At 36.8% G+C, this 12,640-nt stretch overlaps 1 protein-coding gene across 1 annotated transcript in view; it reads right to left on the bottom strand.

Moving 5' to 3' along the window:
* DEUP1 (deuterosome assembly protein 1) overlaps positions 1-12,640 on the bottom strand; it is a 104,463-nt gene that overhangs the window by 16,086 nt on the left and 75,737 nt on the right. The window contains 2 exon segments of the mRNA XM_089915872.1: positions 453-567; positions 6,201-6,397. Of these exon segments, the coding sequence (XP_089771998.1) occupies positions 453-567; positions 6,201-6,397 (312 nt within the window).

Below are 12,640 nucleotides of genomic sequence, written 5' to 3'. Positions count from 1 at the left end.
CATGCTCCCAATGCAGGGGGCCTGGGTTCGATCCCTGGCCAGGGAACTAGATCCCACATGCGTGCCGCAACTAAGACCCGGTGCAACCAAATAAATAAATAAATATTTAAAAAAAAAAAAAAAAAACAGGCACAAAAAATCACTTGTAGCTCTTTAAAATATACAGATCTTTGAGGGGTCTTAGAATGTGCAGAGGTGACTTGCATTTTTTTAAAAAAAGAGTCACCGGTAATTCTGGCCTGTTCTAGAAGTGAAATACTTCATGAAACATTATGGATCCTTTCCTTCTATAGGTAGTCATGGCCAGATGATTCACAAGACCCATCTTGGAGTCCTATTCAAGGAGCAATGTTTTTGTTTTTAACCACTATGTACACATCAGTATATCAGCATCAGTGTAAGAGTAATCACCCTATAAAGGAAAAAACAATAACCAATAATCAGCAACTCACCACTGGGAATACTTCATCGTCACTAACCAAAGGACTTGTCATTTCTTTGGTTTGAAATGGCGAAGGTGGCAACGAAGGTGTTGCACTTTTGTTTGGCTCACGATCGTGGCTAAATCTAAAAGAGAAGGACTGGTTGTCGTTATTGCTCCCAAGGACACCTGCTTATTTATGGGGCTAAGGATTTAAATATCTCTGATATCTAACTGTGAGGAAAACACAACAAAACGTTTGTGCTTGTTATCTGGGTATTTCTTGGAAAATAATTTTGCTGATAATTTCTATTCCACTTAAAAGACTTAGAACAATTAATAATGAAGCAGAAAACTTTTATAATTGTTAAAAAATATTCTGCCATTCTTATTGCCTACGTTTTTTCCCTTTCTGTGTTTTACTGTTTTATCTCTTGGCCATTTAATTAAATAATATTAAAACAGTTTGAGAAAAATTTCAAAACAGTTAACACGGCTGCCCTTGACAGTTATAAATAGGTACTCTTTTTTTTTTAATTTTCTATTTCACTTAAGCTCACTGGCTTTCTTAGCAGAGTTATTCCTTTTTTTTTTTTGATGCTAATACATCTCTGTATAATAATAATTCTAATTTCTAAGGAGCTTAATAATTTATAGCATGTTTTCAATTTACATCATCTCCTGAACTCCTCCACCCTTAGTTGTATGACCTTGAGCAGGTGACTATATCTTTCTGTGATCTTAATTTTTTCATTTATAAAAAAAGGTTATGAGAATTGAACTCCACAATTTGATGAAAGGTGCAGTATAGAATTTGCTGTTTGTGCTAAGATATGGGGTAGAAGATGAGACTGAACAAAATACCAGTGAGATTTTAAATTTTGGTATGCTGACTAAGCAAATGAATAATGAAACAAAGAAACAAGCCAACTTACCCTAAAATTTTACACAAAAAGGTCCTAACAGTAGGGGCTGTTTGGAGCTTGATAAGTATTTTTTCTGAACCTTAATTCATGAAAATTGGGTTTAAATTTAATCAAAATCATCAAAGACCATGAAAACATAAAAACCCCTTGAATTTAAAATTATTTATTTTTACTAATAATTCAAATTCTCCACAGGTATTGATTAACCATTTTCAAAGTCTTCATATTTTAACTTCACACCATTCAAAAAAGTTACATTCTTTTCCTCTGTTCTTATCCAAAGACTATCTATATAAACTCGTTTTTTATTATGCAAACATTTTCAAAGCTATGCATACAAATAGCAATAAAAGGTAAGTGAGGCATCTGTAAATTGGTACATAAAAACAAACACAACATGCTTTACATTTTTACTTATCTTGAAATAGATCTTTTTTTAAAATTCGTTCTTCCAAACCATAATTACCATGGAAACAGAACAGCAAATTAAACTGAAATAACATGGTTTATGATGTGCACAATAAAATGAAACATCCCACAATTCAAATAGAATTACGACAATTGCCTAGTACATCTGCATAGAATCTTCAGCTGAACCTTTGAGTGAGGCTACCATCTATACTTCAAAGCACAGTGGGGAAAAAATAAGATAATTATAGAAGTGGTTCAAGAAATATACGTCTCTCTATCATCTCAATTATACAGAGAATTCAGGGAAAGTATTATTTGTCTTAAATTATCTAAATAATTATCTCAATTATCCATTTGGCTTTGGATGTATAGATACAATTTTACGGTCTTAACTACTACAATTTATGTATGAACATTCTCTTTATTGTAAGATCAATAAAATGTAGAAATTGAAAGGAAAGACTACATTATGAAGTAAAGTACTTTTGCTTTAACTCATCTTTATATCTAAGCTGTTCTTCTAGAATACAGCTATTCAAATACTTCATAAAACCACCTTGCAAAAACACGCTAAGAATATCAATTTAAAAGCTATCTTAAAAATTATTTCAGAAGGCTTTTAATACACTCTCACAAGCCGGTCTGTTCAATTAGCTTTTCCACAGGCCCCATTCTAAGGCCTCTGCCTACTTTGCCAGGAGTGCAGGACCTGGCTGCTTTGTTGGGGAGCAGAACTCTATCCAACGGGAGTCAGCTTGAGACCTCAGTCAACTCTGCACAGTTTACAGAGTTGTCCGACTGTACATCCAATCCTGGCCCTCCATTAATTTTATAACCCTCCTTGGGCTGTCGCATAATGTCCTCAGCATGGAACAGGATCCCTGCACAAACTATGCTAATTTACCTGCTTCCAGCCTTGCCTTCTAACACTCCACATAACGCTCCCTTATTCTATGAACTACTCATTATTTCCTGGCCTAGAACTCTTTCGCCTGCTGTGTTTTTCTCCTGATTAAGCAATACCGTGGTGCCAAAACTTACTCAACTTACTTTTTTTGCTTCTAACCAGCTATTCATTCCTTGACAAGGGATCCTGTAGAGTGATTAAGACAAACCTGACTTTGTGGTTTTTTAGTATTACAAACTTTTAATTTATTGACTAGATTTGCTTGTGATTACCAAAATCTTTCCAGTACAGGATATAGTTTTTAAAGCTGTATATTCAGTTTTAAGTATGAATCATATATAGAGATAAAGCTCCATTTATTATAAAACTGATTTGCCATTAAAATTAGTTGTATATTAATAGCTCTGGATACCACTACTCTAAGTGAGAATGTAAATGATCCTTAAACTTCAAAACTCTAATTTAAAAAACTTTTAAAACATTTAATACATCCTCACCAAATTCAATTTCATCTCATTCATTAGTTTTTTTTAAAGTGCTGAATAACTTTCTTATTGGAAAGTAAATCCTCTGGAATATCCTAAAATGCTTCACATTTTAAGTGGATGAGCATGAAAATTTTCTTATCACTTCTAACAGGAGTGAAAAACAACAACAAAAACTGAGTCACCTCCAAGTGGATAAAAGATTATTTTAATAATACAGTATACAAATCTTCCTCAGGTAAAAGCAAGAAGTGGCTAAAAATTAGACTACAGACTTAAAAATTTTGTGGAATGTTATCTTTATATACCTTTACCTAAAAGCTTTTTCCTTTCTAAAATAGCTTAATATGACCTTATTGTATTCACCATTGATATGTAAATATGACTATGTAGTTTTTAAAATTATTTTCTGCCTAATCAATACACACAGCTTTCACTATTTGGCTTCACTGAGCCGTGCTGTGAGGGAAGGAAAGCACATTGCCTTTTTCACTTGCTAAAATTAATAGATATGTGCTTTACAGTTCTCCACTGGTGAGTTCACAGTGTCCTTGCCTCTCAACAACTCTTTCCCCATAGTGGGTTTTACATGGTAATAATTTATTCAGAACATTTGAAATGCTGTTTCTTTTAAAAAAAATCAGGTCACTGGAGAACACTGAAATCAGACAAGCCATTAAAACAAATTTAATGAAACTTTCAACAAATCAGACTGGCAGGACACAAGGCTTTGCAGCAGGAATAGTCACCCAAACTGCTTATTAAGAGTCTCCTGCTGAGCATTTTACCTCTTATGCTGCTCTCTGTGTCCCCTACTGTCTTGTTTTCGTTAGGCATGTTTAACACATTCCCTACTGCCTGGCAAAGAGAAAAGGGAGCAATCCAAACAATAAAAACACTCTTTAAAAATAGTAAAAAGCAGAGTAGCTGTCTTTTTGTTCAAATAACAACACCTAGTACCTTCATCCAAGGCTTTCAAAGTTATTCCCAACAAGCAAGAATAGGAAACAGTGTTGTGCATCTAATGGGCACTCAACACAGACCAGTGACTAAGATACACTGGAAGATCCTTTGTAACACAGGGGCCTGCTTTCTCCTACAATGAGAAACTATACAGATGGGGTGGTGAGTTGACCCATGGAGAAATGAATCCATAGTGTAGGGAAGCACTTTGTAAAGCATTCATTCTACATTAGAAAATACATTCTTACCCTCAAATCAAGATTAGGCCCCTTTGGACAGATTTTCAGTTATACTGGCCGGTCAACGTGGGCACGCTCACCAGAGAACCGGGCCCTGGTGGCGCAGTGCCCGCTTTCATCCTCCCCACACTGCTTTTGTGCTGCTGCTCCCACCCCATCACAGCACCCCACGCACAGTGCTTGTTTTGGGTAGCAGCCAATCTTCCCTCATTCCCTTCCCTAACCACCTGAAGAGGAGTTATTACTTTAGCACTTCTGAATGCTTTCTGTTTCTTACATCAGTTTAGAATATATCCCTCTAATACACACAGGGCTGGGGCGGTGAAAGTGGGAGAGAGCTGTACTACATCCGCAAGAATGCTGAGCAGACATTTTTAGTACGGCCCCTGGGTTTATGGATTTATCTACCTGTAGAACTGGACCGCTTAGTTACAAAGATGAGCCTGGCATCACTCCTCCCCAACAGGACTATCTTTTGAGGAAATGTCAGATTCGGCCATTTGTTTATCCACCAAAATAATATACTTTTTAGGTACTGTGAGTTGTTGGAGCGGTATTAACATTAGTATAAATACTAACAATTTTGTTGGTAATAATAACATCAATGATAATGGCTAACATTTAGGGGGCTATATATTTTACATGGAAATATGTTTTCTCCTATAATCCTCGGAAAACCCCTATAACTATTATCTGTATTTGTCAGGTGGGAAAACAAAGGTTAAGTGAATTTCCCAAAGTTGCAAATATTAATTATATTTTATGAAAACAATATGTAAAGTTTTCATGCTAAGTATTAGGAGCTTCAAAGCAAAAGTTGTATTGAAGTTGGGTCTGGACTTATTAATTTGCCGTCTCTAAGCACCATGGAATGTTAATAAATCAAATAAGTTTGGGGAATGTTGCACATCATACCTGTTCCTGGAAACTCACAATGTAATTAGCAATATTAATGGCTTTGAGAAATCCTGTAGAAAAGAAACTTGTTTGTCTTGCTGAGCATTTTCCAAGTATGGGAAAATGGTGAAAGAACTCCAGAGACAGTTCTGACTCCATAAATACTTTACTAAAGTTGAAGAAATTAGCCAATTTTATGGCTGATGTATTTACTTAAATTTTGAACTAAGACTTTTTTTTTTTTTTTTGCGGTACGCGGGCCTCTCACTGTTGTGGCCTCTCCCGTTGCGGAGCACAGGCTCCGGACGCGCAGGCTCAGTGGCCATGGCTCACGGGCCCAGCCCGCTCCGCGGCATGTGGGATCTTCCCGGACCGGGGCACGAACCCGCGTCCCCTGCATCGGCAAGCAGACTGTCAACCACTGCGCCACCAGGGAAGCCCTGAACTAAGACATTTTAAAGAGCCTGGGGATAACGAGGGCAACAGATATTGATTTTCCACACTCTTCTTTTCACACAGAAAAGACCTCTCTTACACATTCATAGATTCTTTCCTATGAAATGACCACAGTTTTTCACCACTGCCGGAGTGTCAATATAAAGTGTATATATATTTGAAGTTAAGTCAGACATGCTATCTTCCTATATTTTGACGTAAAAAATAAGATTACTTATTTGTATATTTTGTATGCCACATCAGGTTCTAAGAAGGGTGTGAAGTGACGAAAACTCATTTTAACATTCTACCCATTTCACTGTTATACTTTGAAAGCTATTGGCAACACAGAATTTCATATAAAAAACGGTATATCTAGACTATTGAATTATCACCATAAAATAAATGTTAAACAACTGAAGAGAAAGTATATAAAATTATAATTTGAATTGTTTAAAAATAAATGTCACTTAAATGTCTGTACATTTATGTCCTTATGTAATGGTGTCAGCATACCAATCTTCATTTTTTCCCTTATTTTTTTGGCTCTGATAGGCATACCTTCCTGTTTCTTTGTAGGTATTTTGGTTAGCCCTTGCTGATTTTCCAATGGCATGAAGTTTTGCAAGATCATTTCGGAGACTTTCATTCTCATATTCCAGTTTGTTAATAGATGTATGCCTTGCATGTTCCCTGTTAGTGAAGTCCACACTCTAGAGAATAAAATAAACTATCATTGAAAAAATTGTTACTTACAAGTGACGCATGTTTTCTGTGCGTTTGGACACACGTTGGAAAGACCCTTTAATTTGAGTCAAGTGATGTCGCTCTACTCCTGTGTGCCTCCTAAATGCCTCTTCTCACCCCCGCCTTCTCACAACACAGGCACTCAGGGACAGCTGCCACTGAACACATCGCAGTAAAAGGGGTGCACACACTACTGCCCACGCTCCAGTACAGAAAAGGCTCACTCCATGCATTACCGTTCGCTGCACCTAGAAGAAACTGGCTAGATAAAGGAGTTCTTGTGTTTATAGGGTACGCCTTCTAGTGCTGATTAATCATGGAACCAGAATTAACACAGCTTTCAATTTTAAGAGATTTTTTTCTGATTAAAACAATACGTGTCATTATAGAAAATCACACATCAATTCCCCACCGTTGGGTGATGCAACAAATTATATACTAAATCCATGTAGACTGGGATATGATTCTGGACCATTCTATACCAGGATCATTAGATCCTGGTTGAGAGCGTGCCAATACCACACAGTTTTGAGCAATGTAGCTACATGATAAAGTTTTACTCTCTAGTACTGGCAACCCAATTTTAATGTCTTCATAAAAGAATAAGCAGCATATTTAAATCACAAAATGAGAGGTTTAGAGCAAGAAGAAAGATTCCTGATGCTGTTTTAATTAAATGCTGTAAGAAGTTTCTTAGGGAGAGTCTAAACTTTTTTTTTTTTTTTGCGGTACGCGGGCCTCTCACTGTTGTGGCCTCTCCCGTTGCGGAGCAACAGGCTCCGGACGCGCAGGCTCAGCGGCCATGGCTCACGGGCCCAGCCGCTCCGCGGCACGTGGGATCTTCCCGGACCGGGACACGAACCCATGTCCCCTGCATCGGCAGGCGGACTCTCAACCACTGCGCCACCAGGGAAGCCCTAAACTTTTTTCTCACAAAATTTTAAAAAACAGGATATATACTCACACGAAAACTCATGAAAATGCTTTAAATGACCCCATGTAGTCCTTTACAGTGCTATGATTCGAATACCCATGAATCATGCAGTTGCTGATTAAACAATAGCTCTCTGCTTTCAGAAGGATAATATTTTAGCACAAAAAGCATAACATGAGTAAAATGTCTTTTGAAGCTACAAATGTCTATGTTTCAAAGCTCATAAGACTATAGTTGATTATGGCTTAGAACTTTCATTTATAAGTTTCTAAATTTAAGGCTTTGAGTGCCATTTCATATGGGCTGCCATGCCATAAAGTCATTCAAAAATTTCTGACTAATTGCACATTTAAAATCATTCATATACTATCATATTAGTATCAAGATTGATAAGTATTAGAAATATATATTAGGCATTTAAAATGTTTACCTATTTGTTTTATTTTTTGCTTCACAGGCAAAGTCTGTTTATTAAAATTTTTGTTTACTGCCTAATGTATTATAGAAGTTTATGAATTTTAGAAAGATCTTACTTTTGAATGAAAAAAAAAAGTGCTCCAGGAGATCAAGTGTCCTCAAAACAGTACAGCAAGGGTTATATACTTATATGTCTATTGACCAAGATGCCCTTTGGGAAAGAAGAGCCATTCAAGGTATTTCTCTGCTTGTTAGGCCCTTGCCTTTAGTATATCTCAACTTTGCTCATTTGAGATACACTGGTGCATATAAAAGAGTAATCTATAATCTGCTTTAAAAGAGAAAGGATTGTTTATTCTAAAATTAGAGATTTGTGATAAACATAAAGGAGGCAGATCTTATAAAATTTGTACTCATAAGGAGAATACTCATATGCACAGATCTGTTTGAAAAAGATCTTGGAAAAGATTCAAAATTTTACTCCTAAAAAGACATCTACTAGTCAAAATATATAATTCTTGATGGTCTGCTGCTCTGTTACAATTTTATTCAAAAATTTTCTATATAATTAGATTTCATCTGTGACTCTTTGGCCCAGTGTTGGTTTAAAGTAATTAAGAATGATCGTAATGATTTTTTTAAAAACCCAGAATTTTCTAAATGCACCAAAATTAAATGTGTTGTGAGCATGACCTGAAAGAATTACACAGGTAATGTGTTTACACGATTTGTATTTAAAAGCGTTTTCCAGTTTCCTGGACAACATTTTGGGGCTCTCTCATTTTATTTTTTTCCTAAATACTTTTCTAGGGATTTCAGAAATATATCCTCCACTAGATGGTTATCATGCATTGATTAAACTTTACCTCTGTACTGCTGATCAGTTCTTTTACAGGCCCATTATCTCAATTTCTTGTTTTTTTCCTCCCAAATTTTAGGGTTTCATAGTTTTTTTCTTTCGACTTTTTTTCTTGAAATGGAAAAACCTGCTGGTGCCTGTTTACTTGAACTCACTGGCTCGAGGCCAGTTGAGTTGCTGAACTGTCTGAATGATAGTGCTTTGTATGTGCACTTTTTCTCTTAAATTCATGTGTATTCTACAATAGTAATTAGGCTAACAAAGTACTTCTACAGAAGGACTGGCTTTAATCATGTTAATTTAAGGTTACTATATTAATTTTTAGTACATAAATGGATGTTTTAGATGCTTATGAGGGTACTAATTTTTTATGCTGTTATTTTGTTTAGCAAACTTTATGGATAGTGAAAGGCAAATTAGTCTTAAAAATTACCATAAATTCTGAGTTCTGACTAAATCTAACTGGATTATACCTTCATTAAATAAAAGAAAATTTAACAAATACAAATATAGGTCTAAATAAATATGGAATCACAAAAATCTATCATGATAAAATTGATTCTTCATAATTTATCCAGGAGCAGAATAAAGATAAACCCCTCACTTTTCTCCATACAGTCAAGTTTTTGCACAGAAAACCTCTTGCTAGTACTGTTCCTATTCTAAGTGTCTCACTGAGACCAGAGGAAAACTTACATACCAGGTGGATAGTACCAACAGTAAATTCTCCAGAGGAAAATGGGGGTGGTCACAGCCCCAGGTATGCAATAGGTAAGAACTGAGTGCAGGGCTGCTGGTCCTACCTGGGTAGGTCCTACCGCTGGGTGGGTGTCATTTTTCAACCTTTTCTTCCCCTAAGTGTAAATAATCAGGGAGTTTCACAATTAATTAAGCAGAAAAGTTCTCAAAGCTCTAGTTATTCAGAAATGATCTACCTTTATATCAGTAATTCCACTTGTCTAGGAAGGAAAAAATAATTGTTATTTTAATATTATACAAATACTACATATTTTAGAAGATCTAAAAATAATGATGTAAATATTATGTTTCTTATTGCGTGAGGTAAAGCTTCAGCACAAATTATTTAATTGTATGTTTACTTATTAATTTTAGTTATTTCAGAGCAAATTAACTATCTAATTATGGGATTTTAACATATAGCAGATATGAGTTTTCTTTATTAAATCTTTAAACAGATAAGTGCTAAATAGGTGACAATAGATTATAAAGGCTTAAAGAGCCAAGAGTCATATTGAATTCTTTTTTATTATTCAATAGACACAAGATTTTTCTCTTTGGGCAGTGGCTTGACTATTTCAATTATCAAAGTCAATTCCAAATCTTCATATATAAAAAATGGAGAGCAATTATAAAGTCAACTTCCTATGAGGGGAATGTGTTCAAGATGGCATAGTAGGAAGACCCTGAACTCACCTTGTCCCAGGGGCACACCAAAATTACAACTACTTATAGAGCAACTACCTACGAGAACAACCTGAAGACTAGCAGAGAAGATTTTCCATGACTAAAGTTATAAAGAAAGAACCACAACGAGACGGGTAGAAGGGGTGGAGACACGGTATGGTCAGGACCCACATTCCTGGATCAGCAACTTTCAAACTGGAAGAATATCATAATTGCAGAAGTCCTCCCCAAGGAGCAAGGGATCTGAGCCCCACATCAGGCTCCCCAGACTGGGGGTCCTGTACCAGGAAGATGAGCCCCTAGGATGTCTGGCTTTGAACACCAGCAGGACTTATGTTAAGCCAGAGGGCTACTAGGGAACAGAGACTCTGCTCTTCAAGAAAACACACAAAATTTCTCATGCTCCAAGTCTCAGCACAGAGGCAGAGTTTGAAAGGATCCGGGATCAGATAAACTTGCTAATCTTGGAAAGCCTCCTGGAGAGGCAGGAGGCAACTAGGACTCCCCTGGGGATGATGATACAGGTGGCAGCCATTCTTGGGAGCTCGTTCTACCACATGGACACCAGCACTGGCAAGCGCCATTTTGGAGACCTCCCTCTAGCCTCTTAGTGCCAGGGGTTACCTGCCCACCAGCTGGATGGCACCAGTCCCAGGACTTCATGGGCTGCAGGTCCAGCTGTGCCAGGACATGGCCCCACCTATCAGAGGTCTGGAACCAGCCTCAGGCCCCACAGGCCCCATGGTCAGCTATGCTGGGGCCCAACCCCACCCACCTGTGGGCCAGCATTCACCACATGAGGCAAAGCCTGGCAGCCACCCTTGCAAGGGCCCAGCCCTGCCAACCAGTGTGCCCACAGTAGTTAGCCATGCCATAAGAGAAGGGTTCATGCAGCCCACATATGAGGCATCCCAAGAGCACACAACTCTGGTGAATAGAGGGGAGTGTTCTGCTGGGCCCCATAGGACATCTCCTACATGAGGCCACTTCTCCAAAATCAGGAATCATAATCAACCTACCTACTATGAAGAAATAAAAACAGAAAATTAGGCAAAATGAGGTGAGAGAGATATATATTCCATATGTAGAAGAGGTAGGTGAAGGGAGATAAGCAATCTACCCAATAAAGAGTTCAAGGCAATGATTTTAAAGATGCTCAATGAGCTCAGGAGAAGAATGGATGAACACAGTGATAAGTTTAACAAAGAGTTAGAAAATACAAAGAAGAACCAAAAAGAGCTGAAGAATACAATAACTGAAAAAATACACTAGAAGGGATCAATAGGAGATTAGATGATAGAGAGGAATGGGCCAGTGAACTGGAAGACAGTAGTGGAAATCACCCAACCTGAACAGAAAAAAGAAAAAATAATTTTAAAAAATGAGGACAGTTTAAGATACCTTTGGGACAACATCAAGGATACTAATATTCACATTATAGGGGTCACAGAAGGAGAAGGGAGAGGGAAAGGAGCAGAGAACTTACTGGAGGAAATAATAGCTGTAAATCTCCCTAACCTGGGGAAGGAAACAGACATCTAGGTCCAGGAAGCATAAAGAGTCCCAAATAAGATGAACCCAAAGAGGCCTTCACCAAGACACATTATAATTAAAATGGAAAAAAATTAAGGTAAAGAGAATCTTAAAAGCAGTAAGAGAAAGCAACTAGTTACATACAAGGGAACTCCGAAAGACTGTCAGCTGACTTTTCAGCAGAAACTTTGCAGTCCATCAGAGGATGGCATGATATATTTAAAGTGATGAAAGGGAAAAGGCTACAACCAAGAATACTCTACCCAGTAAGGCTATTATTAAGATTTGAAGGAGAGACAAAGCTTTTAGCAAAAGCTATAAGTGTTCAGCACCACTAAACCAGATTTACAGGAAACTTTAAGTTTAAGGGACTTCCTTAAACAGAAAAGAAAAGGTCACTACTAGAAATATGAAAATTAGGAAAGGAAAAACCGTCATTGGTAAAGGCAAACATACAGGAGGTAGTAAAGCTAGTAGAAGGTTAAAAGACAAAAGTATTAAAATCATCTATATGTAAAGATGTACAGCTTTACATATGTAAAGCTAGTAGAAGGTTAAAAGACAAAAGTATTAAAATCATCTATATCTATAATAAGTAGTTAAGGAATACACAAAACAAAGAGATATAAAACATGACCTCAAAAACATTAAACGTGAGTGGGGAGTAAAAATGTAGAGTTGTCAAAATGCATCTGAACTTAAGAAATCATCATAAACATAGTCATCAAATCACAAGGAAAAAAGCAAAAGAAGAAGAACAAAAAAGAACTATGAAAACAATGAACAAGATGGCAGTAAGCACATACTTATTAATAATTACTTTAAATATAAGTGGCCCAAACACTCTAATCAAAAGACACAGAGTGGCTGAACAGATTAAAAAACAAGATCCATATATATGCTGCCTACAAGAGACACACGTAGATCTAAAGACACACACAGACTGAAAGTGAGGGGATGGAAAAAGGTATTCTATGCAAATGGAAATGAAAAGAAAGTTGGAGTAGCAATACTATCAGGCAAAATAGACTTTAAAACAAA

The sequence above is a fragment of the Delphinapterus leucas genome, chromosome 7 (genome assembly GCF_059928025.1).
Source record: "Delphinapterus leucas isolate spDelLeu-1000000601 "Yukka" chromosome 7, BTC_Dleu_Yukka2, whole genome shotgun sequence".
Lineage (NCBI taxonomy): Eukaryota > Metazoa > Chordata > Mammalia > Artiodactyla > Monodontidae > Delphinapterus > Delphinapterus leucas.
This window is presented reverse-complemented; position numbering and strand designations above follow the sequence as displayed.